We start from the raw sequence: 27,586 nt of genomic DNA, 5'->3' as shown, positions 1-27,586 counted from the left end.
ATAGTATATTTACTGTAAAGGATTATTACATTATTTTTTTCTGCTGACATATTTATATATTCCATTACAAAAAATATGTTAAAAGAAGATTAAAGTTACAAAGCAAGCACTCAATAGTTAAGAAATACCAAAATTAAGGTTACCTATGAAAATCTAGTGTCAGTTAAAAATCCAAAATGGCATGGCTTCGACAGTATGGCAAGTCTAGGTGGTATTACTAAGGCCTTGGCTACACTGGCAATTCACAGCGCTGCACTTGCTGCGCTCAGGGGTGTGAAAAAACACCCCCCCTGAGCGCAGCAAGTGCAGCGCTGTAAAGCGCCAGTGTAATCAGCGCCTGCAGCGCTGCACGCTCCCTCGCAGCGCTGCAAGCTATTCCCCTCGGAGAGGTGGAGTACTTGAGAGAGCTCTCGCAGCGCTGGTGGCGCGACTACACTTGCGCTTCACAGCGCTGCCGCGGCAGCGCTGTGAATCCGCGAGTGTAGCCAAGGCCTAATTCCTACCACTTGTGACTAGTGGGTTCCTTGCACTTTTTGGCTTGAATCAGTGTGGTGGTGGTAATGGTTTTTTAAAAATATATGAAATACATGGTCGTGATGATGTAATTTTTATACTGTATTGCTGCCATATATGTACTGAGTTGCCAAACCAGCAGATCAGAGGGACTTTCCCCTTTCTCTGTATTTGCCAACTCCTATCAGAGAAATTGGCCCTTAAGAGCGTGTATACTATAAAATAACCCACCAACAGCACATGTGCTTTAAGAATGATAGAGATTTTTAGATGTCATTCTGTTTCACATCATTATCCCTCAGTACCTAAACATGGGGTATAGAATAGACATGCAGGAATAGGAATGTATTTATGAAAGTATGAGAGATGGCATAGCTGCTATGTTTAAGTAATCTTACCTTTGATTGGCTGAATACAAAAGGGATGACTTGATTTATGTTTGTAGTGTTGTCGCTGTGTTGTCCCGGGACAGGAAAGACAAGGTAGGTGAGGTAATACATTTTATTGGATCAATTTCTGTTTTAACAAAGCTTGGTCCAATAAAAGATATTACCTCACCCACCTTGTGCCTCATGATTTCTTTAATTATGGAGGGGAAAACTACTTGCCATCATTATTGCTCAGAAAACTTTGTATATTATCCTAGAATACTACAGTAGTGGGAAAGTAGTGAGAAAATGTTATTTTTTGTAATGATCGGCTATCTGTAAGTATACACAAATCAGATACCCCATTGTCGTTATGTGGGAGAAATGATATTTTAATAAAATCACATTTCGATTTTTTTTAATAATTATTCACATTAAAAAGAAAAATGGTTGTTCTATTTTTGGCCAACCCCACCATTTTTATCTTTCTTCTGATTGATTAGCATTGTTGAAGACAAATGAACAATACTCAATGGAAGCATGCAGTCACACCTTTTCCCATATATTTTCTGATTTCCTAGTATGAACTGAGTGTTTTGGGTAGCAGTAAGCTCTCTGTGGTGAGGAGAACACCTGGAACTATTAAACTAATGTCCCACCTTTATGTCCCATTTGAATTCCCATTAAAGTCAGTGGAAAGACTCCCATTGATTTAGTGGGAGTTGGATCAGTCCTTAACCAATTTGCTAGTGAATATTTTTTGCAAAAAGTAGTGGATTTTCCTGTAATCTTTGGATGGTAAGTTAAAACGAATCTGAATATGTCCTAATATAAATAACTACTAGGCAGTACAGAACTGTAATCTCTCACAACATTCTTATTTTGGCAGGATCTTTCAGGCATTTATTTAAAATTATGCATTATTCATAGAGTTTTTCACTTTTTGTCTGCTTTGTGTCAAATTGCAGATACTGGTTTGGGAGATTCTGTGTGTTCAAGTCCAAGTATATCCAGTACCACAAGTCCCAAACTGGATCCTCCTCCCTCCCCTCATGCCAACAGAAAGAAACATCGTAGGAAGAAAAGCACTAGCAATTTTAAAGCTGACGGTATCTCAGGCACTGCTGAAGGTAAGCTTTCTATGCTCTCAGGAGGTCCAGATTCCCAGTGTTCTTTCATTGTCCTGAAAGCCTCCAAGTGTTGTCTTGGATCTCTGTTGTTGGATACTATTTTAACTTGATTGCTAGATTTGTATCTTTAAAGGTGAACAGAAACACATGTAAAGAGAAATCCAGCAATCCAACCTTTTCATGAAAAGCTGTATGGTAAAAGAGACATCATAATAGACAAATTTCTGTGATCTTAAAATCTTGTTTCATCAAATGGTGTTTGCTTTTAGAAATGTACCCAACCTGTTCCTTAGTCATGTGCATGTGTGTCTGTCATCATGGGAAGCACAGATGAGATTTGGGCCTTTTTATAAGACAAAAGTAAGTTAACATATATTCAGTAGCAAGTGCATCATATTAAAATGTATACATCTCCAATAAGCAGAGCTTAAATCCTATATTATCTTTGCTTATTAAGCACACTCCATGTTCCAGAGCCAGTCGTCAATGCTTTTGATGCCTGCTATTGTTTGTTTGACTATTCAGCTGCTCGTGGAAAGATTGCATTATTAAGAGCAATAAAGGAAAGGGGAGAGTTAAATGTTTGGGTTCATTTTAAGAACTACACAGCAAAAGCCAAAAGAGCTATTTTATTCCCTTACTTTATCTTAATATTTTCAATGCTATCAGTGCTAGTAGTTCAATATCCTGCTGAAGAGATAGCAACATATACACAGTAGCTAGATATGATATAAAAACTTACTTGTATCTGTAGAAAAGAAGAATAGAAACATGCTACAATTCAACTGAATGAGCTCCAGAAAAAAAAATGAACAAGGGTAGTGGGAAGCATAGAAACGGGAGAGTCAAAAGAGAGAGAGTGGAATAACAATGTGGAAGAAAAGGAGTGTTAAGAAAAGCATTGGAGGGTAAAACTAGCTAATTCAATATTGAAGAACAAAGGGGCAAGTTCTGGAAATGGGATGACAATTGCAGGCATCTGAGGAGACATTAAAATAGAGATGGGATAATAGTATACAACTGTGAAGGGACATAATAAATACTACTTAGGCTAGGTCTACACTACCTGGGGGGGGGGGGGTCGACCTAAGGTACGCAACTTCAGCTACGTGAATAGCGTAGCTGAAGTTGCGTATTTTAGGTCGACTTACCTGGCTGTGAGGACGGCGGCGAGTCGACCGCAGCTGCGCCGCGGTCGACTCCGCTTCCACCTCTTGCCGCGGTGGATTTCCGGAGTCGACGGCAGAGCCATCGGGGATCGATTTTATCGCGTCTTCACTAGATGCGATAAGTCGATCCCCAATAGATCGATTGCTACCCGCCGATCGGGCGGGTAGTGAAGACGTGCACTTAGTCATCCTTATTTTCCATTTACTTTAATTTCTCAGTTGTGGTGCTATCACCTCTGGATTATGTTTTATTTCCATAGCTGCATGTGTGAATTCTTTGTTGAAAACCTTGGCTTTGTCCATAATAGCTCCTGCTGCTTTCTCTCCATGTTATATGTCATCTTTACCATTGGACTCCCCCTAGTTTGACCATGGAAAGCCAAATTTTATTTTAGACTTTCATTTTTTATTTGAGTTCTTTTTCTACTCCACTTTACACATTTGCATTTATTTGCACACCAGGAGATTAAGAATGGAATTTTTCAAAAGTGCTCAAAGTCAGCTCCCATTGAGGTTAATAGGGGTTTTACCATTGCCTTCAATGGGAATTGAGATTAGCCAGCACCAAAGGTATTTGAAAATCTCTCTTAATTTCTCAAGGGAAGGACAAAAGGTTAAATATTATCTCCACAGATTCCCCAGAGTTCCGAGAACCACTTGAGCCATATGTGTTGGTGAGAAGATCAGTGTTTGTAAAGGAGTAAATGACTCCTTCATCCTCATTCCCTGTCCTCTTCATATCCACACAGCTCAGGACTTCTGGTCTCTCAACAAATGTGGTTGTTTTTTTTTCACATCAATTCCAAAATTTGAGTATTTTTTTTCTTTTCTGTTCTTGTTTTTCAAATCTTAGTCATAATTGTTTTCTTAGGAGACTGTGGAGCTTGGGTTTAGCTCGGTTTGTTGTTGTTGGCTCATTATGGCTGAAGGTAAGTCTGGCCTGGGAACATGTTTCACTCATACACAAAAGGAGTGTTTGATTAACTCTCAGGCTTACGGGGTTCAAGAGAAGTACCTCCAAATTTCCCATGGAAGAGACCTTAACTTCCTAGCCTGCAACCTTTTTGAGGGCAGTTACAAGTCTTGCCTCCTCCTGTCCGAAGGCCTTAAAGCACATTTGAAAGGACAAGAAGTGATTGTCAAGCATTAGAAGATGCTACAGTATCTTTGACAGCTGCCCATAAAAGTAGCACCCAGCACAGACAGCCACTTTTACATGCCTCTCCCCTGAAGTATCAATGCATTTTGTCTGTTCCTGCCACTTCTGCGTAAGGTCTCTGGTCTAGCTTCCAAGTGGGCATTCTCTTATGCTTTTGGCACTTTCAGCTATCTAGGATGTGACACCATCTAGCCATTTTTAGAACAAAAGCATAAACTTGTCCCTCAACATCAACTAGAAAGTGGATCAGCTCCCTGTAGAATCCTCCTCATGAGTCAGAAAGTAACCCTCAGTACCCTTCTTCCAAACACCTACCCTCGTGGCACACTCTGGGCCTTTAGCATGTTGCAGGGCAAACCAGTCTACATCTAAAATTAAGATAATCTGTGGTATTTTTTTGCTCAGCCTCTATGCCAAAGTCAGAAGCAGATGAAAAGGGAGGAGGTGTAGTCCACTTGAACTATTTACTTGTAAAGGGTGTTTAGATTGTGCTGCAGCATCTGGGGTGTCTACCTATTTGTACTCATTCATAGTGGCAGATTATCTTTATTGTCAGATATCCAGATTATGAGTTGATCTGAGCCCGGGTTCATGGCTTGATATCATTCGTGGTTGACCAGACTTGTTTTCTGTCTTCCTCCCTGAGGCTTCAGTTCACCAGGATGAAGCTGATTCTTCATTTTGCTTATCTTTGTAGAAGTGTCTTGTGGGACAACTTTGTAGATTTGGAACAACCTATTTAATTACTCAGTCACCAATAGTGGTCACAATTTGATTGTGCCTCAGGGTCAGCAGGTGCATCATGCACATTTCTGCTAGATTCCGGATGTGCCCTCTTCAGGCCTGACTTACTACTCAATATCTTCCCAGATTCAATAGCCTCAACAAAGGTCTGATTTTCCCAGTATTTGTCTAGAAATTTCTCCTATCCAATGCCCTAAAGGAGGGGAGGGGGTCTCCTTTTGCTTAGCCTTCTCCCACCTTCATAATAGGGATGGATTTAAAGCCTCCGATAGGAGAACTCACCCAGGATACTTGGACTCGTTGCCTGTAAAATTCAATGAAGTCCAATATGCATCTGATGAAGTGAGTATTCACCCACGAAAGCTTATGCTCCAAAACGTCTGTTAGTCTATAAGGTGCCACAGGACTCTTTGTCGCTAATGAAGTCCAAGTTATACAAGAAGGTGTTAGAAATTGCCTACTCCTGGGATGAATTTGCTGCTTGTTTAATATCATCAACAGTGGGGATATATGAAAGCAAATATAGTAACTCCTCACTTAAAGTTGTCCCGGTTAACATTGTTTTATTATTACGTTGCTGATCAATTAGAGAACATGCTCGTTTAAATTGCGCAATGCTTCCTTATAACGTTTGGCAGCCGCTTGCTTTGTCCACCGCTTGCCGAAAGAGCAGCCTGTTGCAGCTGGCTGGTGGGGGCTTGGAACCAGGGTGGATTGGCAGCCCTCCTATCAGCTCCCCACTCCCCTAAGTTCCCTGTGCGGCAGCCGCCCAGCAGACTATCAATTGCTGGCAGTTCAGCTGTCCCTCCCACCACTACCATGTGTTGCTCTTGCCCTCTGCCTCGGAGCTGCTCCCTGGAGTCTCCTGCTTGCTCTGCAGGGGCGGGGGTGGGGAAGAGGGGTGCTAATGTCAAGGTGTCCCCCTCCCCCCTGCTCCTGTCCCCCCACTTGCCCCATCTCCATAGAGCAGGGCGGGGACATGACAGGGCTCAGGACAGAGGGAGCTTGCTAGCAGCAGCTGCTGTCTCAACTTGCTGATCTACTTAAAAAGGCAATGTACTTAGAGTGGGGTCAGTGTACTTAAATGTGCAATGCGCATCTCTCTCATACACACGGGGTGTGTCTCTGTCTCTGTCTGCCTTGCCGTCTCCCCTCCCTCCATTCGTGCTGCCTTGTAGACATTAACAACAATGAGTTAATTCTTGAGGGCACAGCCAATTGCTAGTTCATCATTTATCAGTAAGGCATTCCCTGGGAAATATCCCTCCCTCTCACTTCACCACTTCAACCAAGCTTCACAATCATCATCGCTGTGTACCAGTATTAAATTGTTTGTTTAAAACGTATACTGTGTGTGTGTGTGTGTGTGTGTGTGTCTTTTGTCTGGTGAAAAACATTTCCCTGGAACCTAACCCTCCCCCCCCTCCCCCCATTTACATTAATTCTTATGGAGAAATTGGATTCGCTTAACATTGTTTCGCTTAAAGTCGCATTTTTCAGGAACATAACTACAACATTAAGCGAGGAGTTACTGTATTGGGGTGGGGGGATTGGTGGTTAGTACTTCAATTTCAGTATATTTCCTGCACAAATTCACCCTTACCGTTCTTTCTTCCCCACTTCTTCAGAACTTCGGTTTCTTATGCAGAGAGGGAGGACCTTTATATGCTTCCCTTCAGAGTCTTTATTTTGACACACAGATGCACTGTGACATGAATCCCCCTCCAAGAGCTAACTAATTTCAATGGTCCTAATGTCTGTGCAGCCCAGATCATGGGCTCCAGATGCATGGCTGTGCGAGGCAATATATTTAGAGAACCCCAGTTACTGGTAAGAACATAGATTTTGTCTTATCAGAATGTATTAACCCATACATTTCAACACTTATGTCCCCCTTGTCCCCACACTCAAACCAGAATGGTTCACAGAGAAAGGGGGAGTAGGGAAATGCCCTCCTCAAACTCAGTATCCAGAATTCATGGGATATCGAATACTGTACAGTACAGTCATGATATGAAAAACTAAAAATACTGCATTTATTCACATATATCATAGAATATCAGGGTTGGAAGGGACCTCAGGAGGTCATCTAGTCCCAACCCCCTGCTCAAAGCAGGACCAATCCCCAAACAGATTTTTGCCCCAGATCCCTAAATGGCCCCCTCAAGGATTGAACTCACAACCCTGGGTTTAGCAGGCCAATGCTCAAACCACTGAGCTATCCCTCCCTCCTCCATGATACATGAAAAGAAGTGGTCTAGAAAACAAATACAAATGTTACATGTAATATTTCTTATCCTAAACTTTCCTTTCCATGCTCCGCATGACCCCAGGCATTTCCCATACCATATTCATTCATAAGTGCTACTATTTATTTAAATGCTAAGCGTGCTTAGCTCTCTACAAGATGCAAAATGCAGACATTCCCTGTTACAGTAAGTTATACAATAAATATAAAGTTAGCACATTTACCAGGTGATACACAGTACTAATAATAGCTAGTACCATTAAAGTTAGAATAGCTTTAAAAGAAACAAACCAACCCCTATGATGAGGCATACAAGGAAATTCTATATGAATGAGGTCAACGCAAATGTCACTGAGACCTCTTCCATTACACAGTTTTCTAACAGGAGCAATAATAGATGTGCGTGATTGGAGGGGAATGAATTTTTCTATTGAAAGAGGGGGAAATTATATATCTAAAAGTACTTATACCTTCCTATATCATGTATATTTGCAGAGTTGTTACAGCTGTGTTGGTCCTAGGGTATGAGAGAGACAAAGTGGGTGAAGTAATATCTTTTGTTGGCCCAACAGAAATTGGTCCAGTAAAAGATATTTACTCACCCACCTTGTCTCTTCACAATTCAGCATCCTTGTAGTAGATGCAATGGTACTTAATGTTTGACCACTAAATCATCTTCTACTGCACTAGCAGTTAGCCTCAGTTTCTGACACCAAAGGGTTAAAATGCAGAATGCAGAGTCTAAAGATCTTTGGTTAACATTGGAGAGGAAAGGGCAGTCTTCAGATTCCTTCAAAGTGTGGAGGAGTCCCCTCCACGCCCTGGCAGAATGTCGTCTGTAACATTGTCAGAGGACAGCGTGATGTCCTGATCAGAAATCTCTTCAGCACAAACAATTCACTGCGTTATCACTCCCTTTTCACAAGAAAGAAGATGTGAAATATGTCTTGACCTGTTGCTATACAAGGGGAAACTGCTCACTTAATAAAGAATTTATAACCTTTGAGCTCAAATCTGTTAGATGTCAAGGTCATGTCTGGATTATGTTGCTGAAAATAATGCCTAAAATTGAGTAACATTATTAATGTTTAAAATTTAAAGGTCTTCCAGATTAACCACATCCAAATGAGGAATATTACTGTGATTTGTATAAGTAAATAATCATTTTTGGTAGTCCTTTCATACCAATTGTGATAGACGGTAAGTTCACTGGATAGGAGGAGCAGCTGTGGAGGCATTACTGAAGAACTTGTCTTATTTTAGTAAGTGGAGTCTTGTTTCGTAGTTTTACAGCCGCAGTGAATTAGGTAAATCGGTTAAAATTCAGGGAAGGCCATGATTCCTAGTGAGTTTGTGAGATGTTCTGATCAGTTTGCTGAAAATCCATATAATACCAGAGTTAAGGTTGGGGATAAGTAAGTGGGAAGTGCCAAATAATAGCTCATTAAACTTCATACAGAGAGGGTCAAAGTTATTTGTCTCAACTGATTACATGTTATAGGATGTGTAGTAATTGACATCTTATCAAGACAAGCAGTGTAATTTGAGGTAAGTACCTAACACATTGACCTGCTGTATCTAAATGTAAAGAAGTATCTTGGTTTCCAAAGTAGAAGAAAGCAGATGAAATATATATAATATAAAATATGTGACCTTAGGCAATATTGCATTTTGCAATCTGGGAACAGGGTCTATGTGATGGGGATGTTAATACCAAAGGGCAAATTTATATAGTGCCATTTTAAATTAGAGATACACAATTTAGTAAAATGCATAGTATCAGAAATGTAATGGGGTTCTTCTCTGGTGTGGTTCCCTGTATTGACCAATTTCTAATAGGGCCCATAGTCTCCTTCAGGGATTGGATGACCACCTCAGTACTTCAGAGGTCTAAGCTGCCTCGTGCTACACGCTCTGAGGCCATTAGTATCATCGGCATGGACATCATCTATAAGGGACTCATCAAGCAGATCTCTCTCCCATCTCCAATATCTTACCCGGTACCACTGGAGTTTAGCTACTCCAAGACTCTGCATGTTTCCAATGAGCCAGAGTTTTCCTTCTTAATGGGTACTGAGCACATATTGATACTGAGATTATCATGGTCACCACAGTTGCATGTCTCTCCAGTACCGCCAGATTCTTTACCAATTTCAGAGCTAGAGAGGGCTCCCCTTCTGGACATTGAGGAAGATAATCTGTTTCACATGTCTCGATCCAAGATTCCCCTACCTACCATCAGAGGGGCTTCCTCCCTGAGACTTACAGGGGGAAGGACTATTCATGTGAGAGATGTGCTCCTCCTCCATGGTATAAGCATCGGTGGGTGCCAACTCCAATGCCTTATGTTCCCCCCCAGTGGCCATATTGAGACCCTTGGGTTGCCTACTGTCAACAGTTTTCGCAAGCCCCCAGCCTCTCTGATCAGGACAGTCGGAACAGGCAGTCATCTGCTCCATTTGTTCCTCCTCAGCCTCCTTTTTTCAAGAGGAAACCTCTGAGGAGCAAGAAGCCAGAGTAGATAACGAGACTACTCCAATAACCAACATCTCCTCATCTTCCCCAAGTGAGGCTGTGATGCCCTCTTTACCTTCCTTGGCTAATGATTTCAGGCAGTTCCAGGATCTATTGAAATGGATTGAGGACTCATTGCAGATCCACTAAAAGAACTCCGAGAATCTCAACATAAACTCTTGGACATTCTGCAAATGTCACCTTCTGCAAGAGTGGCTCTGCCCATAAATGAACCCCTTCTAAATCCTGCCAAAACAATGGCAAACCCCAGCAATGGTACAATCCTTGTGTAAAAAAGCTGAGAAAAAGTAGCAGACAAAGATTCCAAATTTTGATTTTCACACTCTGCACCAAACTCCTTGGTGGTTGAAGCTGTAAATGAATGTGGCAGACAGCACCAAAAGCTCCTTGACATTTTTGGCCATAAAACTTATAACCTACAATTTAGCAATGTGAATTAAGGCACTTATGGCAAAGTAAAGTCACACCAATTACTCAAAATTCACTTTTTATTGAACACTTTCCAGCAGAATATTGGGAGCAGTTTCAGGACACCATAGCCAAAGTTCATCACTATGTGCCTCCTTGGATGCAGATAATATGGTAGTTTGTTCCATCTCCATGGATGTTATGTGACAGGTATTTTGGCTACAGCTAACAGGATTCCCAAGGGAGGTCCAAAATACTGTTAAAGACCACCCATTTGGCAAGTCATTACACACCTTGAAGGACTATAGGGATCTACACACCTGCAAGCAAATGAAAATTTAGTAACTTTCAATTGGCACAGAGCTCTCACTCCTCACAATTCTTGGGTTTCCAGAGACCCACTAAGCCACCTAGGAAGAGACCTATGTTTCAAAGAAAAAGACCATCCACTACATCTCCTTCGTCAACAACCATGCTCATCATCAAAGCATCAATTTGGGTGGTCTGATCAAGGGTCTGGATCAACCCCGCTTTGCAATTTTTCAGCTGCACCAGTTCACCCACTGGGAGCAACCTCTCCTGTTTGGGAGTAGATTACTTCAGGTTGGAGGTTATAAAATCAGGTTACTCCATCCATTTTACAGCTCTCCACCCACCTCCCCTCCCCTTCCCCGTCCCTCCTCTGGTCCCCTGTCATAATTGCTTGCTGCGACAGGAAATCAGCTGTTTGTATACTTGGGAGAGAGACAACCAGTTCTGTCTCCGCACAGGGAGAAGGGTTTTTACTCCAAGTATTTTCTTGTTCCTAAAAAAAATGGAGGATGGAGACCAGTTCTAGATCTAAGACTCCTAAAACACTTTGTGAAAACACAAAAGTTCAGAATGGTGACTCTGGTAGCTATAATTCCATCATTGGATCTGTCAGTTTTATTTTTGGCCCTTGGCCTTCAAGATGTGTAATTTCATATCACGATTCACCCTTCCCACAAGAGATTTCTTCCATTTATGATTGGTCAAGACCATTTTCAGTACCGAGTTCTTCTTTTCAGCTTTTCTTCTGCCCCAAGAGTTTTCCCCAAGGTGTTAGTAGTGATTGCTGCCTATCTGCGTCACCTGGGGATAATAGTCTTCCCATAACTCAGAGTGGCTGATCAAAGGCCGGTATTATAATGAAGTTCTTTCTGCTGTAACCCTTCCACCAGGTGGAGTCGGCAGCGACAAGGGCCAGGTTCAATATATAGGGGTTCTTTTTAACAATACAACACAGAACCAACTCGATCCCCCACCCAGTAATCTGGGAAAATTACACACCACATCTGGGCACCTCTAAGAGGCAATACTTCCACTCTCGCAAGCAGTGAGTCGGAGTATAGGTAAGAAAACTTTTAATAAACAGGGGAAACGAACTCAGCATTTATTTGGGGAAATGCCACAAGTGTGATTCGCAGGCATGTGACCATGAGCAAAACACCTACCCCAGAGTATATTGGGCACTGTCCTTTGCCTCAGATTCTCACCTTGTGGTGTGAAAGTCTGACAAACAAATGTTCCTTTAACATGCCACTCCCCTCTCCCTCCACCGCACCCCACTCACAATTGTTGTCCTTGGTCAGCGTTTGTTGTCCGGAGTTCAGAGATGCGTTTGCATGAGTTTGCCTCCCATTCCAGTGTGGGGTGGGGTGGGGTGAGGCTGTTCGCTTTGCATTGCTGCCTGCTGCCACCACCGCTACATTGTTTACTCTGCCACTGTCAACTGCACCGTTGATCACTCTGCTGCTGCACCGTTGGCTGCTGCCTGCATCGCCGTGCACGCCGCCACTGTGCCTCTGGACATTGCCTGCATTGTTGTTCACTCCACCGCTGCACTGTTAGCTGCTGCATCTTCATTCACTCTGCTGCTTCGTCGCTCTGTTGCAGCGTCTTGAGATCCCACCACTTAACACAGCTCTCGGTGATTTCAGCAATTAGTGGGGGAGCCTTACTGTGAGGGCAGGCTGGTCAGTCTCTTTCCCTGGAGACCACTGCCCCACAGCAGGTCTAAGACTTAGCACTTAGACCTGGTTATCAGTGATTTCAGTTCTAGTGATCCGTAACAAAACAAGAGACTCCCAATTGAATCTAATCAGCTCTGTCATTAACAGAGGAGGGGGAAGGGTCAAATGGTGTCTAGGACTCTTTGGGCAGAGAACACACCACCAGGCACATATCTGTCCCCACCCATTCTCCTCTCCACTGGTCTTTGGCACCCCTACCCCATGCTTAGCAAGTGCAGTTCAGTTGAGTGTGACCCACCCTCAATCACGGCATACCAAGTCCTGTTCTGTGGCCCTTTACTCGCACAACCAGGGTAACAACACTTTATTACCCCTGCACCCAATACCAAAGTGATTTGCAATCCAGCACCAGCCAACAGTGATCATTTGGGCAAAGCAGCTCAATCATGCTGAGCATGTAGACATAGTAGGTCTATGCAAACAAGATCGGTTCCTGGAGTGTCTTCCCCCAGCTCATCACTAGATGTCAAGGGAGAACTCATTCAGACCCTACTTACACAGCCACAAAGATGTTGTTGTCTCTGTTTCTCCAGTTAGGTCTCCAGCTCAATGTTGAACAGTTCATATTGACTTCAGTACAAAGGATAGAGTTCATAGGAGCCTCCTTGGACACAGTGACAGCCAAAGCCTGCTTCCCCATGGACAGATTCAGCACTCTAGTAAATTTGATTGCAAGAATTCAAATAAGCCCACAGACATCAACAAGAAGCTTCCTTTAGCTACTGGGACACACAGCTGCTTGAACCTTTGTGACACAGCATGCCAGGTTATCCCTTTGGTGTTTCCAGGAGTGTCTCAGGATGATTTATAGCCCGAGCAAACCCCATCTAGACAAGCTAGTATTGGTCCATCATCAAGTATGGAACTCCCTCAACTGGTGGAAGGACCTTCACAGTGTCTCTGCAGGTGTACCATTCATTCAGCATGCTTGTACTGTCACCATAATGATGGATTCATCTCTTGTTGGCAGGGAAGCACATTTGGACTATACGCCACACAGGACAAATGGAGGCTCATCTACACAACAAACTCTTAGAGCTGAGGACAGTCAGAAATTCCTGTATATACTTTCTTCCATTAATAAAGGACAGACACTTGGAGATTATGATGAATGGAATAGCCTGCATATTTTATATCAACGGGCAGGGAAGGGTAGGATCCCCTTCGATTTGTGCCAAAAGTTATGGAAATGGTACATAACAAATCACATTCTAATTTCAGCAGCCACATTCCGGGCATGTTGAACACCATGGTCAACAACCTCAGCAGCTACTTCTCCCAAGATAACACATGGAAGTTGGACTCTCACATTCTTAAATGCATTTTCCTGACATGGGGAATCCCAGTGATAGCCCTTTTTGCCACCATCACCAACAGGAAGTGCAAACAATTCTGTTCAAGATGGGAACAGTTCCTCCCTCTCTGGGGAATGATTTCCTCATTCCGTGGACAAGAGGCCGCCTTCATGCTTTCCCCCCCAATACATCAGATGTCGAAAGTGATAAGCTCAGACAAGACAAAGCTAAGGTTACACTAATAGCTCCAATATGACCCAGACAGGCTGGCACCCTTACCTGAGCCTTGCGGTTTGCCCAGCAATCAGTTTTCCATCCATTAAGTACTTTCTTTCTCTCAAGGTGCCACTTGCTCTCTTCATCCGCATTGGGAATTGTTCATCTCATGGCACGTTGTTAAACAGCAGGAAAAGATCTATGCAATCTACTTAAGTTTATAAACGGAAGAGATTTCACCACTGGTATGTCCAGCAGCATATTTCTTCTGTCTACTGTCCCCTCTCAGCTATTCTTGACTATCTGTTGGAATTAAAAAGATCAGGGTTGTCTGTGTTCTATCAGGGTACACTTGGCAACTTTAACAAACCTTCCATTCTTTGACTGAGGGGTTGTGAGTGTTTGCTTATCTCACAATAGTCAGATTTATTTAAGGATTTAAGAACCTTTTTCCGCAGGTTAGGGAATCCACCTATATCTGGGATATGAACTTGGTAGGTAAGGGCCTTATGAAACCCCCTTTCAAACCGATGGCCAGCTGTTCGCTTCTTCATCTATCAGTGAAAATGGCCTTGGTGGCTATCATTTCAGCCCAAAGAATCAGGGAATATAATGCCAGACCCTCCCTTTACAGTGTTTTTCAAAGACAAAGTTTCATTATGACCGCATCCTAAATTCTTGCCTAAGGTATCGTCTTAATTTAATATCAACCCAGTTATTCATCTCCCTGGGTTTTTTCCCCCCGAAGGTACATCAGAACAAGGCGGCTGTGGCTTTCCAAACACTGAATGTTAAGAGGGCATTAGCCTTCTATTTGGACAGAACAAGGTTATTGAGAAAGCATCCCAGAATGTTCATCTGCATTGCTGAAAGATCCAAAGCCTGCAACTTGGTCTTCGATTCATACCTTTCTCAAGGATTATGCATTGGTTCATTCTTGTAGATCAGATGCTGCCCTTGGGAAGGCAGTCTTGTCTTGGACTGTCCTCTGAAGATTGCTCCTCCTGTTGAGAATACTGCTTGGAAGTCACATGAACTGGAGCACCCATAGTGACACTACTTGATGAAGAAAGAGAGGTTACTCACCTAGTGCTGTAATTGGAGATCTTCAAGATGTGTGTTCCCATGGGTGTTTCACTACCGGATCGCCTTCCCCTCTGCTTCAGAGTTTCCTCTAAGGGACTTTGTGGTGGTAAAGGAACTCGGGGAGGTTCATACACACAGCCCTGTATATCCTCATTGTGGGGCATAAGAAGGTGAGGTGTAGGGCAGATAAGTGGGCCAAACAGGCACTGCTACCAGAAATCTCGAATGAAAGGCACATGGGCACCTGAAGTGGACACGCATCTTGAAGAACTCCAGTTACTGCACAGAGTGAGTAACCTCTCCTTTTTCAGCCCTCGTAGTCTGTATTAATACACATCTAGCTTTGGACTGTTCCTTGCTAAAACCTTCACTTGTTTCTAAGTTTTCGAGTGCCTAATTGGACACTTCAAAGCATGCCTGATTTTCCAAAGGCAGGTACTGAGCAGTGTCTGAAAACCATGTAGCAGAGAAATCAAATTCTCCATCCACCAAAACTTTTACCAAAGGTAAGTTTGTATTTTTATTATTTATCCAGGGCCGCCATTGTGCCTGTATGATTTAGCTCAAGCCCTTTACTTATTCCAGTTACAAAGGTAATTATTACACCGATACATTGCTAACAGTGTTTTGTAATTATGGCATCTTGTAAATTATATGAAAGAATGAAACTGATTTGGAGTAATTTGTTTCATTGGCAAACAGGTTGTCTAAGAACATTTATAGTTCTTTTCTGAGCCAGAGGTTTTTCTCTGCAATTGTGCAGAAACTTTGATGTCGTAAGAGATAAAAATGGGGCTCTGATTCTGCATTTGAAAAAAATTGGAAGTAGCAAAGGGTTTAACGACCTTTTCCTTCCATGCCTATATAGACATTTAGGCAATATAAACTGCATTTGACTATATTGCAATCTGTGATATTGAATGTACATGTATCTTTAAGGGTACTGCAACTGTCTCCAAAGGTTTCCACCTATTCAGTGTTCAGTGTTAGCTATAATTCAACTGATCATAATGACTTCATTCACTGCCTTGTAGGAGATATAAGAGTGGACTATCACTGCACACCTGAGAAACAGGAGGGCAGAAATTAATAAAATCTAGACCAAATCTACAGAGATTCACTTTTAACCATGGGACAAAGGTCACAAGTTGGGAAACCTTCAGCCTTAGTTGTCACAGCCTATCTGACATGAAAGGTTTGCTACTGAAAGGCCTTTATGTTGATGCTGAGGAGCGGAAGATAAGGGAGGTGAAGCTCATCTATTGTTTTAACCTACTTCATTGCGGACCAAACAAGTTGAAAGGTTCCTTCTGGTCTTTAAAAGTCCTGTTAACTTCAGGGTCAGAAGGGCCTGCACGTTCCGCCTCCCTGGTTGGAGGGAAAAGTGTCACAGTGGTGGTCAGCAGAAAAGGGGATTCTGGGAAGGGTGAGTCCCAGGATGAATTGGTGATTATTGCAAGTACTTGCATACCTGGATATATCCAAAAAGATATAGAATAAAAAAATCACTTGTCTGTCTCAGAGAAGTGATCCCAGTATCCCTGTGGCATTTTAGGAACTATGCAACAATTTGGCATCCAGCACCAGCACCTGATGTATTCTGAATGGGGTAGGGCACTGACTGCTGCTGTGATGTTATGTTTTGACCAATCTTTTTCTTGGTGTGTAAAGGTTAAAATAAAAGTACTCTCTGTAGATAACTGACACCTTGGGAGTCCTACTAACTTCAGGTACTACAGTATACTTAAAACTATTCTGTCAGTCAAAGGCAGCAGCCCTGATCAGGAAATGATTTGCGGCTCTTTGCCCACAAGGTGGGTGACTGGGAATATAAGGGGAAAGCATTTTAAATGGGAATTGAAAATTCCCAATTTTAAGTTTACTGTTGGAGAGGGATCAGAGTATTTCCCATAGTGCCTCTTGTTCTGCCCTGTCTTGGAAATTATAATATTCCTTGCCAGTTCCTCAGGTAGGAAAAGAACATGTTGTATATATTAAAGACAATTACGCATCTTGTCCCAAGTAAATGTCTATTTGTACAGTGAACTTCCAAGAGACATGAGGGGGCAGGAAGGGATAGCTCAGTGGTTTGAGCATTGGCCTGTTAAACCCAGGATTGTGAGTTCAATCCTTGAGGGGACCATTTAGGGATCTGGGGCAAAAATCTGTCAGGGACAGGACTTGGTCCTGCTGTGAAGGCAGGGGACTGGACTGGACTCAAGGTCCTTTCCAGCTCTATGAGATATACCTATCTCATAGAGCTGGAAAGGACCTTGAGTCCAGTCCCCTGCCTTCACAGCAGGACCAAGTCCTGTCCCTGACAGATTTTTGCCCCAGATCCCTAAATGGTATAAAAGCATTGAAGTCATCAAGGACTAGTAATAGAATAATTTGGCAATAATATTTTAAATTTTTGGGGTAGGGATAGCTCAGTGGTTTGAGCATTGGCCTGCTAAACCCAGGGTTGTAAGTTCAATCCTTGAGGGGGCCATTTAGGGAACTGGGGTAAAAATCTGTCTGGGGATTGGTCCTGCTTTGAGCAGGGGGTTGGACTAGATGACCTCCTGAGGTCCCTTCCAACCCGGATATTCTATGAACCCTGATGCAAAGTTTCAGTGTGCAGCAGTGGCTATCTAAAACTACAATAGTGCAATTAAAGATAATACTAAAGATGCTAATAAATAAAATCAGCTTCCTTTGAGGAGAATAAGATTACATGTGACTGGACTCTTGTAATTACATAAATTTTGGTATCTACAGAAAGGAAGGGTTCATTGCATATTGGTTTTGCATTTTATCTTTTGCGTTCACAGAAACTTACAGTAACTTAAAAGTTACACATTGTATAACATGGAACTTAGAACATGGTTCTACTTTTATAATCTGGGTAAAACTAGAACTTTACAATATATCAATTATTTGTATAAATGTGTTTTACATCATTTGTTTTGTTCAGCCTGAAGGGGGATATTACATCTTCAAGATATAGAGCATTTCCTGGTACCAACAAGACCTGCAGTACCCATCCCCCAAAAAGATGGATTTTCCAGTATGACCTGCAAATGAACAGGATGTTGGACTTAGCAGGGGAACTAGTTCCAAAGTTGAGGGCCCCTTGTAGACGGTGTCCTACCAGCAACTCCCTCTGTTTTAGCCTTGCGCAAACCAGCGGGAGTGCCTCCGCTAATCATAGCTGTCTCAGTGTGGCATGGGAAAGAGGCAGTCTTTCAAGTATGCAGTTCTCAGGCTATTTAGGGTTTTATAGGTCAAAACCAAATGCCTTCAATTACACACAGAACCACACAGATAGTCAGTGCGGATTGCAAGCTGCTAACATTGCTGGGAACTGATCATGTACTGCAATCTATGTAATACAGACTTGCCCCTGAAGGCACGCAGTGGCCTCTTCTGTGGGCAGAAGATGTCAGCTGACTAGAACCTTGTTCTTTGATTCATGCTGTATAATTAGGGCCCTACCAAATTCACAGTCCATTTTGGTCAATTTCACGGTCATAGGATGTTAGAAATCGTAAATTTCATGATTTTAGCTATTTAAATCTGAAATTTCACGGTGTTGTAATTGTAGGGGGCCTGACCCAAAAAGGAGTTGTGAGGTGGTCACAGGTTATTGTGGGGGAGGGTTACTTCTGTGCTGCTGGTGGTGGTGCTGCCTTCAGAGCGGGGCAGCTGGAGAGCAGCAGCTGCTGGCTGGGAACCCAGCTCTGAAGGCAGAGCTGCCGCCAGCAGCAGCGCAGAAGTGAGGATGGCATGGTATGGTATTGCCACTGTTACTTCTGATTGCCTTCTATGATGAGATAACTGGCTCTGTGGATATGGGGAAAGTGGTGGATGTGATATATCTTGACTTCAGCAAAGCTTTTGATATGGTCTCCCGCAGTATTCTTGCCAGCAAGTTAAAGAAGTATGGATTGGATGAATGAACTATAAGGTGGATAGAAAGCTGGCTAGATTGTCGGGCTCAACGGCTCGATGACTAGTTAGCAGCCAGTATTAAGCGGAGTGCCCCAGGGATCGGTCCTGGGGCCGGTTTTGTTCAACATCTTCATTAATGATCTGGATGATGGGATTAATTGCACCCTCAGCAAGTTCGCAGATGACACTAAGCTGGGGGGAGAGGTAGATATGCTGGAGGGTACTTCAAGCAGATCTAAGATGACAGGATCAGGACCTAAGGGTCTTTTATACAGATTTCTAGCAACCACTTGACCATACAGTCCTGGGTGAACAATAGGCTTTTGATGTAATCTACTGTTTCCCAAACCTCGCTGGTAATTAGCTACACAAATTAACATAAGGCAATTTATCCTTTAGGCAGTTTACCACAAACTTTAAAGAGACATATAGACAATGACTTTATTGCACCCAAGATTCATCTAAATGTTAACATTTCCTTTTGATTTCTGAATCAATAGCTATAGTGACAGACAGGAATTGTCTGTTTACATGACTAACATTTAACGAGATATAAGTAAACACGTACAATTAGTATCACCTTAATTCTTTAACAATACAGCTTTGCACTTCAAAGTTCTAGCCTATCTAACATGGAATGGCCTTAATTACCATTCACATACTTTTCTAACCTGTCTCTAAAAGTTGAATCTGGGTCATTTATCCTGCAGGGTGCTTAACTCTTTCTGGCCATACGTCACACATTTGTATATGATTTGTTTCAAATATATAACAGTGGTAGCAACAATGATTTGCATGGTCATATTTTAATTAGATAACGTCACACCAGCTCCCGGACCATTTAGGACTTTAAAAGTTACCAGCTCCATCTTAACTTACACATGGAAGTGAAGAGGGAGTCATTGTTGACTTAACACAGCTGTTGTGTGTTCATTACAGTCCACAGTTAAGGCCACAAACCACTTCTGGTGGAAGTTTGGTATAAATCTTCAACCAATGGTGCAGGCACCTCTTTTACTTCTGAAAATTATCCCCTGCCTACAAACAATTTTCACCTTGCAGATTGGGTCACAGCTAGTTAATTTTCAACCACATCTTCATCCCTGTTAGAAACCGGGAGAGTAATGATATAGAATTTGGATTTGATGAAGAGGAGATGAGTATCATTAGCTAACTGGTGACATTGCAGTGTGGAAACATCTCAGTCTCCCCTGGTGGCTGCTATGAACATAACATAAGAACGACGACATGGATCCAAAGGAGTCCTTGCATGTAAAAGGCTTAGGAATGACAGGCAAGGTGGTCTAAATGAAGTTACTATAAGGTAAGTGCAGAACTGATAGGAAGTGTACTCAAAGTAATTTAAATGGCTTGCTGTCAAACTGGGTGTGGTCCCACAGGGTTCTGTCCTGGGTCCAGTGCTAGTCAATATTTTCACTAATGACTTGGATGATAGATGCTTATAAAATTTGTGGATGACACCAAGCTGGGGAAAGGCTTGCAAGCACTTTGGAGGACAGGATTAGAATTCAAAAGGATCTTGACAAATTGGAGAACTGATTTGAAATCAACAAGATGAAATTCCGTAAAGACAAGTGCAAAGTACTACACTTTGGAAGGAAAAAATGAAATGCACAACTTCAAAATGGGGAATTAACTGGCTAGGTAGTGGTATGGCTGAAAAGGATCTGGGGGTTATAGTGGATCACAAATTAAATGAGTCACTAATGCGATGCATTTCTGAAAAAGGCTAATATCATTCTAGGATGTATTAACCAGAGTCTCATATGTAAGACACGGGAGGTAATTATCCCACTATACTTGGCAATGGTGAGGCCTCAGCTGGAGTATTGTGTCCAATTCAGGCACTACATTTAGGAAGGATGTGGACAAATTGGAGATTGCTCAGAGGAGAGCAACAAAAATTATAAAAGGTTTAGAAATCCTGACCTACGAGTAAGGCTAAATTTTTCTCATGCATATTTTTAGTAAAAGTCACGGTCAATAAAGAAAAATTCATGGAAGCCCGTGACCTATCCCTGACTTTTACTAAAAATATGCATGACAAAATGGGGAGCTGCAGGCTCCCCCACACTACCCAGGGAGGCCTAGCTAGGAGCTGCAGGGTCCCCCCACCGCAGATGTCTCCAGGCTTGGGACACTGCCACCTGCGGTGTCTCCGAGTTCCAGCGCACCCCCACCTCCTGCGGTGGCTCGGAGGGGGTTCTCTCTCCACCTCCAGAGGCTCCGTGCTCCGGGGCACCCCGGCTTACCATGACGGCTCCGGGCCTTCCTGGAGGCGGATGGGAGCTCCCGGAGTCCCTGCTGCCCACGATGGTTGGGAGCTGTGGAGCACCCGCGTGCCTGCAACGGCTGGGAGCTCCCAGGGGCCGTGCTGCCTGCAATGGCTGGGAACTGCGGAGCACCTGTGAGCCTGTGGCGGCTGGGAGCTCCTGGAGCCCCAACTGCCCGGTGGCCGGGAGCTGTGGGGCACCCATGCTGCCACGAGCGGCTGGGAATTCTTGGGAGCCCTGCTGCCCACACTTCTGAGTCTCCCCGCCGCCTGGGAGCTCCGGGCACCCCTGCTGCCCTCTGCGGCTGGGAGCTCAGGCTCCCACATTTCCCAGCCGCCGGGGGTGGTGGGGGAACCCGACAGCTCCCAGGCGCCGGGGTGGGCTCAAGTCACAGAGGTCTCTGGAAGTCACGGGTTCCATGACCTCCGTGACAAAATCGTAGCCCTACCTATGAGGAAAGGTTTAAAAAAAAAAAAAAAAAAAAAAAGCTGGGTATATTTAGTCTTGAGCAAAGAAGACTGAGGGGAGACCTGATAAGAATCTTCAAATATGTTTAGGGATGTTCTAAAGATGTTGGTGTTCAATTGTTCTCCATGTCCACTGAAGGTAGGACAAGAAGTAATGAGCTTAACTTAGGTTAGAAATTAAGAAAAACTTTCTAACTATAAGGGTACTTAAATTCTGGGCTAGGTTTCCAAGGGAGGTTGTGGAATACCCATCAGTGGAGGTTTTTAAGAACAAGTTGGACAGACACCTGTCAGGAATCATCTAAGTTTATGTGGTCCTGCCTCAGTACAGTGGTATCTGGTCTTGATGATTTCTTGGGGTCCCTTCCAGCCCTGCAATACTATGACCCTGGAAATCTTTTTTTGTTCTCCAGGGATGACTGCTATATAGGGAGTCATTACCTTTATATTCTCCTAGGGTATGTTTTCACTACAGTAATCTATCTATCGGGGATCGATTTATCGTGTCTCGTCTAGACGCGATAAATCGATCCCCGAACGTGCTCCCTGTCGACTCTGGAACTCCACCAGAGTGAGAGGCGGAAGCGGAGTCAACGGGGGAGCCGCAGCCATTGATCCCGCGCCGTGAGGACCCGAGGTAAATCGATCTAAGATACGTCGACTTTAGCTACGCTATTCTCGTAGCTGAAGTTGCGTATCTTAGATCGATCCCCCCCCCCCAGTGTAGACCAGCCCTTAGATAGTTGCTTACCTAATATGATGTATTTGTTCAAAGTCCATGGCAGAGTACTTGACATCTTTGTATTTGGTTTCCTGCCTTTTTGCGGGGAGATATACAGTACATTGCTAATGTGTCCTGTTTTGTCCTTCTGGACACCGGAGACCAGTTTGATACCCTTATTGAAAAGTCCTATAGAATTCAGTGGGAAATATGTGGACCTTTCTAATTATACACTGGATTTATAAAGCACATATTTGACAGTGTGTTCAAAAGATTCCTTAAATAGGATGAACACAATACAACAGAATGTGAACTGAAATATGGAAGAGAAGTTACCAGCGTATCAATAAGTAAGTCTCCTTGTTAGGCAAAAAAAATACTTAAATTCTATATCCTGTTTACTGTTTTGTCTGCTGTGACCCATTCAGGAGAAGGTAATTCCCTTCCTAATAGGCTATGGAGAAGTCCTGTTGAATGTAAAATAATTAAACCAACAAGGTTCTATTTTGATCCTACAAAAATTACACTTACAATTATTATAGTGATGACCTTCTCTATGATTTTTTTAAATAATCATATAGAACTTAATAAATAAGTATATCCCTGCTATAAAGTTAATGTATATTTGGTGCCTTAGTGAGCAGCATTCTTCAGCTTGCTCTTGGGCTAAGAGCTAGTAAGAGCATCACCTGAAGGTGATCCTACTGAAGAAGACTTGTGTGCTCAGTTCCTCAGTAGGTACCAAAACAATGTCTGGTCAAAAGTCTATAGATCCAACTGAGACAATAATTGGATATGTCTTTTCTGTATACCAGAACACTTCAGTAGTTCTTTCTTCTGAGTTTAAAGTAAAATCATTCCAAGCATGTCTTGTGAGCAAGTCTCTCTTTTACAGAGGAGGCACTCCAGATCCAGGTGTACTCTGGTGCCACCTAGATTCTAGGAGAGTGACAGTGAAGATGTTTTCAAGGAGTTCAGATTCAAAAGTCTATGTAGAAGATATTTTCTCAGTATTGACAGGCTCCTCAGATCTGACATCTTGTTTAGTACCATTCCATAGGCATTTATAGCCTTTGGAGCATGAGTTGAGTTGCACTGCAGATTGACGCCCACTTTAGGTTTCAGCAATTCCAGCCAGGTTTCCTTCCAGTAGGGTGTTTCTGAATGGGGTTGCTTTGAGCATCTCTCTCTCGTAGGCTTCAGAATCCAATGAGTCTACTGTCCTTTTCCACTCTTCTTCCCATTCAGTTTGTCAAAGTGTTTGTGATTTCTTTTTGAAGGCAGATCAAATACTAAATTGAGCAAAATGAGTCTGTATCCATATAAGTGCATTAAATACAAATAAATATCAAGGCAAACCAGTCTCTTGCCACCTCTTGGGTTCATGTGGAGCTCGTTTTGCTGATTTGTAGAAGAGGCATTCTGGAGATACCAGTTACCACAGCTGCCAGTACGTAAAAAAAACTTCTGACTTACATTTTCTTTGCCCACATATGTTCCTTCTTGTGATTCCATTAGTATCAATTTAAGACTGGGGTGTAGGCGATTTACTCAGATTTATTGGGGCTTCAAAATGAAGTTCTTTCTTTCCCTTGGTCAGACAAGTAGAGTTTCTTCCCCCATCCCTTTTGTCCCTTCTTTTATTCCCCGCATCTTTGTAGTTCTGATGCATCTACACTGATGATTACTTATTGATAACTTAATTTTTCTGCATCCATTCACTGTTCCCCTCTCCCATCTGGTTGTGTGAATCAGTTTGTGGAGAATCTGGGAAGGGGTAAATTTGGGTGTACTGGGGCTGATGCATCAGTTTTTTATGGGCCACAAGGGTCACTTTGGGCACAAGCATGGTGCACGTAGCTTGATGACTATACATTGTACACCTCTGCATGTATTACTGTGTGGTTCGAACATGGTAATAGTGCCTAGAACTAACACTGTTATTTTGGTGGGATTTGGCACATTCTAAAATGTGGGAAATGCTAAGCTCCTCCTCCTGCCCTAAGAAGAGGAGAGCCTGAGTACTACTAATTTGTGTAATTATGTGCCACATTAATAAATAAGCTTTGTGATAGGGAGACACCCAGTGTCCAGAGTGATGTGTGGAATTTATTATCCCAAATTTTACCCTGATACTTTCTATCTAAGAGATAGAGATACAGAGAGAGAGAGAGAGATGGCCCTTTGGTTTAAAGAATTGTGTTTTAAAAAAGTGGGCCCAGCAGGTAGGAAAATGGTGGATTTTGACATATTCACTGTTCAAGAGACAGTTCTGTGTTGTCTCTGCCTGAAGGAAAAACAAACAGAAAAAACAATGTGGTGGTGTTTTTAAATGCTCCCAGTTCTGACTTATGCCTCCCCAGGAAGCAGTAGGTGCTTCTTCAGACCGACCAGCCTCCCCATTTGAGAAATGCAGCACAAGAGCAATTCCATTTTTGAAGCTCTCATGGTATTGATGTTGTCATTACAGGGAGCCATTTGTAAGACAACCTTTAAAAAAAATCCACATCACTGTTGTTTATTTCAAACTCCTGATCATTCAGTCATTTCAAAACGACATTGTTGTTCTAAGTTTTAATCAACTACTTCCCTTAAATTGGCTGTCAAGTTCAATCAGCAGTACTCTGTATCTGTCTATTTGCAGTCTACCTTTCATCCCATAGCTGTGTGTAGTTTTGGTTGCCCTGCTGCATGTTTGTTTAGTAATCTGTTCATTAATCTACTTGTCTTCCTTTTCCACCTCTGCACCCTATGTTCTCTCATAGATCTGGATTGCTTATAATAGACACCAGGCATTAAATGCACTGTGTATCTCCATAAAAATAGGTAAAAAGAAAACTTCAACAGGTCGTGCCATTTACCCCCCAAAAATTAATAAAGGCTTCTTTTGTAAGTGAGAAATAAAGAACATTGGCCATTTGTGTGTGAGGTAATAGGCTTTGCTGTAATATGAAAATCCATCAAATGATTAAATTCAGTGACATTATATCAGAGTTCATGAAAAGAGAATACAGCACACAGTTTAATTCTATTTAATTTTTAAGAAAAAAAAAGCAAAGAAAAATTGTTTGAGTTTCTCTTAAGCTGATTTCTCTCTGCTTTTTCTTAAAAGTGCCTTTCTAGTTGCCACACAGTGATGTGATCATTATCTGTCACCTCGTCGCCTTGCTGCCTCAACACACAGTAAAATACAAAAAAAAAAAAAAAAAAAGACCAGAGGAGCTTGTGAAGTGCGACTCCCTATCCCAAGACTCATTGCCTGCGATTCGTACCGCTTGACAGTAATGATCTTATTACAGTACTCTGGACCTTGAAGAGATTTCATGAGGAGAGAGAAAGGACGTGCCTCCATGTAATCAAGTGGCGCTGAATATTCCACGCGTTTTTGATCACACACTGATTGGGCACAGTTTTAGCCCATCTTCTAGTCAATTATGCATGGCCCCTTGTGCTCCTGTGATAGTCAGAAACATTGATAGCTGTTGTCTGGGTTTTGGCAGCCAGCCAGGGGTTTGAAGTGCCTTACGCACAGTCATTCCAGGATAAGTGCTTTTTAGTTGGAATTGATTACCTGTCTTTGGGTTTTGCTTAATAGCAAAACTGCATTGGAGAGGGCTTCAGGTGAAAAATGGACATATTAGCCATTTAGAGTATCTGAACTCCTAGTCAATTTTTAGCTTTCCACTGTTTCCGTCTAATTTATATTTAATGATGTAACATTTGATAATATTTGAGATATTTCATTTCAGTTGCTGCTGAGCACACATGTTGAGCGCGTGTTAAATTGTAGCGTATCAATTTTCAGATTTTCCAAATTAGTCCAGTTTAACCTTCAAACTACAAGTGAATTGTGTGTTGGTGCCTGTATTAGTGGGTACTTGGGTTAGCCACAGATATTAGAGTTTACTTGATCATTTAGAATGAACAAACTCTAATCTCACAGTGAGGGTAATCTGTATAAATTTTTAAAAAAATCAAGGAAAAATATTGGTGGTTTGCTTTGTTTTATTCTTGATTTAGATTCTTATATTGTAGACACATTTATGACTTTTGGTAATTTATCACAAGTAAAACTCTCTCTTCATACAGATGACTCCTAAAATCAGAAGATCACTGCTTGATCATTTTACATCAGGGGCTTGGGTATCTCACTTTAAATAATTGGTCTATCTGTCATTTTCTATGCAGCAGTACTACCTTTCCAACACCGAAAAGCTGACATCTTATATCTGAATATCCTAAAAAATATGAGCTGTGGATTAGGAAATAGAGAAACAAATATATGCTGGGATAGAGGAAGAAATAAACCCTCTGCCAGTGTGGACATATTCTCTCTACAAAGTGTGTGTGTGTGTGTGTGTGAGAGAGAGAGAGAGAGAGAGACTTTATTATAAACTGGAATAAAATGCTTTTGTATCAATGTATCAGATCTGCACTGATGTTGCCCATCCTCTGAATTTGCCATTCAGGGAGTGACTGTCAGTGAGAATATAGGATCAGAGTAATCTGGAAGCACCAACATTTTCTATCTCCGTTCTTCAGTCTAATTCAGTTCCAGTTATCAACAGCTTAAAACATATAGTTGTGAAATAAAACAGCCCCACAACAGGAGAGTGAAAATGATGCAAGTAAATGAATGTGGTACACCTCTTCAAGCCCTCCATCATGGGACTGCTCCACTAAAACAGATGAAACATCAGAAGCTATAGGGCTCCTGAAACTGGTAGGGTGTTAACAAAAGCTCAGCACTCAAGTTTAAAAACAAACCTCCCTTTTGGAGCATAGCACTGCCTATTGTTTCCTTTTTTTTTTTTTTTTTTTAATCAGACTTTTGTGGTTCTTGTAGAGAGCATTGTAAAATTGAGCATAGATTGACCAAGTTCTTACAGAGCAGCTTTGACTTCTGTAGATTTCCACTATTCTTTTTCAAGTCCAGTTGTGACTTCCTTCCTGTTTAGAGAGCAATCCAGAGTCAAGTCTAAGCAAGGTCATCAAAGTCGCTTCCTTTCTTCAAGCTTTTCAAAACAGAGCCCTTCAATGTTCTTCCAAGGATTTGAGGTTCAACTGATGTCTTAAATTCCAAAGGCTAAGATTTTGTTTTGTTTTTTAACCTAAGACCATGGATAACATTTTACTGCTCCTATGTAGGCCACAAGGGTTCATAGTTCCTTTTTTCTTTGAAAGAAAAATCTTCTCCCAAAATCCGCTATCTGTTGACAGAAAAATAAGTCCTTCAAGGTGGCCTC

General features: G+C 42.3%; 1 protein-coding gene across 3 annotated transcripts in view; it reads left to right on the top strand.

Moving 5' to 3' along the window:
* Positions 1–27,586, top strand: part of AGAP1 (ArfGAP with GTPase domain, ankyrin repeat and PH domain 1) — a 634,167-nt gene that overhangs the window by 492,725 nt on the left and 113,856 nt on the right. For 2 of the 3 annotated variants that reach the window (XM_065412923.1, XM_065412922.1), the window contains one exon: positions 1,850–2,011. The exons of the other annotated variant lie outside the window; for it this stretch is intronic. In XM_065412923.1, coding sequence (XP_065268995.1) covers positions 1,850–2,011 — 162 coding nt within the window. The remainder of the gene's footprint in view (positions 1–1,849; positions 2,012–27,586) is intronic. 3 annotated transcript variants of the gene reach the window in all.

The sequence above is a fragment of the Emys orbicularis genome, chromosome 11, assembly GCF_028017835.1.
Source record: "Emys orbicularis isolate rEmyOrb1 chromosome 11, rEmyOrb1.hap1, whole genome shotgun sequence".
Taxonomy (NCBI): Eukaryota; Metazoa; Chordata; order Testudines; family Emydidae; genus Emys; species Emys orbicularis.
Note: the sequence above shows the minus strand (reverse complement) of the source record. Positions and strands in the feature narration are given on the sequence as shown.